We start from the raw sequence: 3,872 nt of genomic DNA, 5'->3' as shown, positions 1-3,872 counted from the left end.
TCTCAGCCTGCCTGTATAATTTGGGATGTCTAATTGCTCTATGGGATATTTCTAAAGAGGAGTTCAGAGGAGAGAGCTGTTCCACACTCAGCCACTGTGTAATTTTATCCACGCAGCAGTCTCTCACTTCACACAGGGCTGATACCTTTTGCCTCCCCCTTTCCTTTGTATCAATTGGTCGGAGTTCAGCCTATTGTCACCGCAAGCTTCTTTTATATCTCCGCTCAGTCTGAGCTGAGGCGCTCAGTCCGATCCACAGTAGGCTTTTCCAGAGAAGCGGATCCCACCCCGGTGCTGCTGTCACGGTGTCGGTCGGCTCGGATGCGCGCAGGGCTGGAGCTCTCCAGCGTTGGGCCCCCGACACTTTAATGGGACCCCGAGCGCCAGCAGCTATTCTCTATTTTCTCGCCACAGTCGTCGCTCTCCGGCCATGCCACAATGCTGATGATTCCTCTGCTGGTGTTGCTGAGCCTGCTGGATCCCGTTAGTCCCCGGGCCCCCTGCGCCCCGGGCCAGGCCTGCGACCCCCGGCATCGGAGAGACGCGGGGGGCCGCGGAGGAGTGTATGAACACCTCGGAGGAGCGCCGCGACGCAGGAAACTCTACTGCGCTACTAAATACCACTTGCAAATCCACCCCAATGGGAGAATTGATGGATCACTGGAGGAAAACAACCCGTTTAGTGAGTATTTAGTCAGTTTTATGCACACGGAGTACATCAAAATACTCTAAACGCTTAATTGTTTGCAGCTATGTGATGAACGTGTGGGTAAAATTTGTATTGTGGATTTGGAAAAAGTGGAATAATATTTTTGAGCGATTTTTTTTTTCTTTTTCTTTTTTCAGATTTTTGGGAAATGTAGATAGTGTGGGGGATGAAATTATGGAACATTCGGCTTTGTGAAAAGATTATAAAAAATATTGCTATGCTTAAAATATATTTCTACGTTTAAAATATGCAGTATGGACTTTCGACAGAAATGATACTACTGTTGAGTGGAGGTCGCTTTACATTGATCATTTCTGTGCCGGTGGTCAACCTGTCAGGATCTACTGAAGTTTCACATTTAGTTTCTCATTGGTTCACATTAGTTGTACTGATTTATGGGTGTGTGTGCGTGCGCGCGTTTGTGTGCCTGTGCGTGTTAAATCGTCTCTTCGGGAAGCTGCCCTGCCGACATGTAATTTGCATTTAGAAGTATCAGCCGAGAATTAACATCTAGGCGGGACAAAGGTGCTGTCCTAACGGATGTATTTATCTAATCAGAGACGATTAGATGCTTTCCAAAGCACTCAATAGGCCATTGACTAATCAGCCACTGATTATAATAAAAAGCCAATACACATCCTGAATAGAGTGGGAAGAGGTGGCAAATCTAAGTGGACATTCATTTTATTCCCCCAAGCTGTGCGTAAAATGTGTTTTAATGTGGGGATAAATTTGCTTTTTGTCATTGTAAAAGCTTTTTTATATATATATTTCCTGAAGGTATTTTTATTCCATTTTAGAGCATTATTGTTTTAAAGAGACATTTGAATAAATATGCTATTACTTTTCATGAGCCACTAAATATGTTTTCTACACACATATAGCAATCCATAACATCATCTGCCTTTATATTGCAGGCATCATGGAAATCACAGCGGTGGATGTGGGTGTCGTGGCCATAAAAGGGATCTTCTCTGGCAGATATCTGGCCATGAATGATAAAGGACGGCTGTATGCCTCAGTAAGCATGCGTTTCAGCTCATACACATTTCTGTCAACTCACCTTCACCCTTCAACACCTCGCTCCTCTTTAAAGGACCATGCCAGTGTTTAGTGTAATATCTACAAAATGTGTAAACTTCATGTCCCTGTTAATCTTTTCCCACAGCAAGCAATTGTATTTTAGAACTCGAATATCATTTTTACTCCCTTTTCTCCAGCTGCTGGTTTCCATTCATTCCACTACGATATGAAAATGAACTTTCAGAGACTTCAGACTTTCTTCATAGCAGTATTCCATCACTGTAATAAAGTCCTCCACATTAGTTTTCCTAAAAGCAGCAGCACTGTTGTGTTTTGATGAACTGAAATTGGGTGAAGTGAAACAGTCCCTCTGCCAGAAAATAGTCCCCATGGAAACATTTGCTTTCCACAGCCAATTATTAGTCGTGTGGTTTATGAACATTGAGGACTTTGTTTGCCACAGAAGCAGAACATTATGAGATGGATGTTTCAACCAAAAATTCAGATTTGAAAAAGGAGGGGTTTTGATTATTTGCTGTGAAATCATTAGAACATCCATAGGGTTTCCAAAATGGTTTGTTGCAATGTTGCAAATTGTTGTAAAAGGGCCAAACATTCAAAAGCATTGGTATGGTCCTCAAACAGTGGCCCAGAAGCAGCAGTTTGAAGAGCTCACTGTAATACGTATCTGGTGTAAATTGTGTAATTTTGTAGATATTCTTCCTCGTCTTATTTCTGATAGAAGTCCTGTGAGACTGACCGGGGTTTTTGACACATTGTACACTGGAAACAGTCAGCATGTCTTTGCCTGTAAACTGAGAATAGATGCTGTGAATGAAAGAAAAACATGACCATGACAAGCTGCATGATGCATGTGGTTGACTGTTTTCTCCTTCCTCCTCTCTTCAGGAAGTGTTCAACAAAGAGTGTGAGTTTGTGGAGCGGATCCATGAGTTAGGCTACAACACCTACGCATCTCGCCACCACTCTACCGAGCAGCCCTCACCACCAGGGGGCGGCGGCGGCAAGCGTCGCGCCAGTGCCAAGCGCCAGTGGTACGTTTCTATCAATGGTAAAGGCCGGCCACGGCGAGGGTTCAAAACCCGAAGCACTGACAAAGCTTCTCTTTTCCTGCCTCGGGTGTTGGGCAACAAGGACCACGAGATGGTGCGACGGCTTAGGGACAGTCAGAGTCCACACCACCACGCGCATCACCACACAGGCCGCGGTGAGCGCCGAAGACGCCGGCATCGTGCCAGGAAAGGCCGAAGGCCAGATGACTGAGCCGGACAGTCGGACATGGAATCTGAAACTTTGGCCTAACCTTGGTGGGCTACAACTCGCCCAAACATGGACCCCTGTTCTTGGCACATAGCTTGATTGAGCGATCAATGGAGAACCTGAAAAAAGTTTGGAAATTCAGTTGGATGCAAGCGTTCTGGATTAGTGGACATTTCTGCTGTTGATGCACAGAGAAAAAAATGGAGAAGGAAGAAGGAAAAGAGCTGAGAAACGCCATCCCAGGAAATTTAGGGGCACATACATTAAATCTAGGTCTTCCACTGACAGGAGTATAAAATCACACTTTGATGGCGACGTGTGTTTGTTTTTTACAGACATCCACAGCTACCCATACACCCACCCACCCACACCTATAAGCACTGATGTGACCAAAGTCAACTGAGCTGTATAATCTTTTATTGTCTCTATAATGTGGCAAGAGGCGACAAGCTGTTAGTAAGGTTGGCATTAGGAAGCGTTTCATTCCTTGCATATTCATGACTGACTCCTTCAAAATGCCACTATCTTGTAAGCAAATGTTTAAACACAGATAACTTCAATACTATATTGTAAAGACTTCTACTTCCGTGCTAATATTCATTTTGCTGCAAATCGTCAAACTTCAGATGGTGGCTTTTTCATTTTGGAGCAAAAATGATAGAAGTGGTACAATTAATGTATATATGCATGTACAGTGACTTTATTGCTTTTCATTTGTCAAAAGCTTAATGACAAACAGAATATAATATTTTGCTATTTTTTAAGTGCTAACAAACAATGGAGGCAGGCCGACTGCAGATAATCGACAATGGACGTTGGAGAGGGGACTTTACACAGCAAAGCACTTTTTTTCAGATTC

The 3,872-nt window shown here is 43.9% G+C and overlaps 1 protein-coding gene across 1 annotated transcript; it reads left to right on the top strand.

Annotated features, from left to right (window-relative positions):
* The first annotated feature begins 438 nt into the window (after nt 1-438).
* On the top strand, nt 439-3,016 carry fgf3 (fibroblast growth factor 3). The gene is made up of 3 exons (XM_030048290.1): nt 439-682; nt 1,627-1,730; nt 2,642-3,016. Exons 1-3 carry the CDS (start codon nt 439-441, stop codon nt 3,014-3,016), a joined length of 723 nt encoding a protein of 240 aa, XP_029904150.1.
* The last annotated feature ends 856 nt before the right edge of the window (nt 3,017-3,872 follow it).

This window comes from Myripristis murdjan, chromosome 3 (assembly GCF_902150065.1).
Source record: "Myripristis murdjan chromosome 3, fMyrMur1.1, whole genome shotgun sequence".
Taxonomy (NCBI): Eukaryota; Metazoa; Chordata; class Actinopteri; order Holocentriformes; family Holocentridae; genus Myripristis; species Myripristis murdjan.
Note: the sequence above shows the minus strand (reverse complement) of the source record. Positions and strands in the feature narration are given on the sequence as shown.

What these genes read in the sequence shown, in the direction of transcription:
- fgf3 (XM_030048290.1), top strand. Translation starts at nt 439, where the DNA reads ATGCTGATGATTCCTCTGCTGGTGTTGCTGAGCCTGCTGGATCCCGTT. An exon ending in GGAGGAAAACAACCCGTTTA is followed by an intron (nt 683 to 1,626) that starts GTGAGTATTTAG and finishes TTTATATTGCAG; the next exon opens with GCATCATGGAAATCACAGCG. An exon ending in AAGGACGGCTGTATGCCTCA is followed by an intron (nt 1,731 to 2,641) that starts GTAAGCATGCGT and finishes TCCTCTCTTCAG; the next exon opens with GAAGTGTTCAACAAAGAGTG.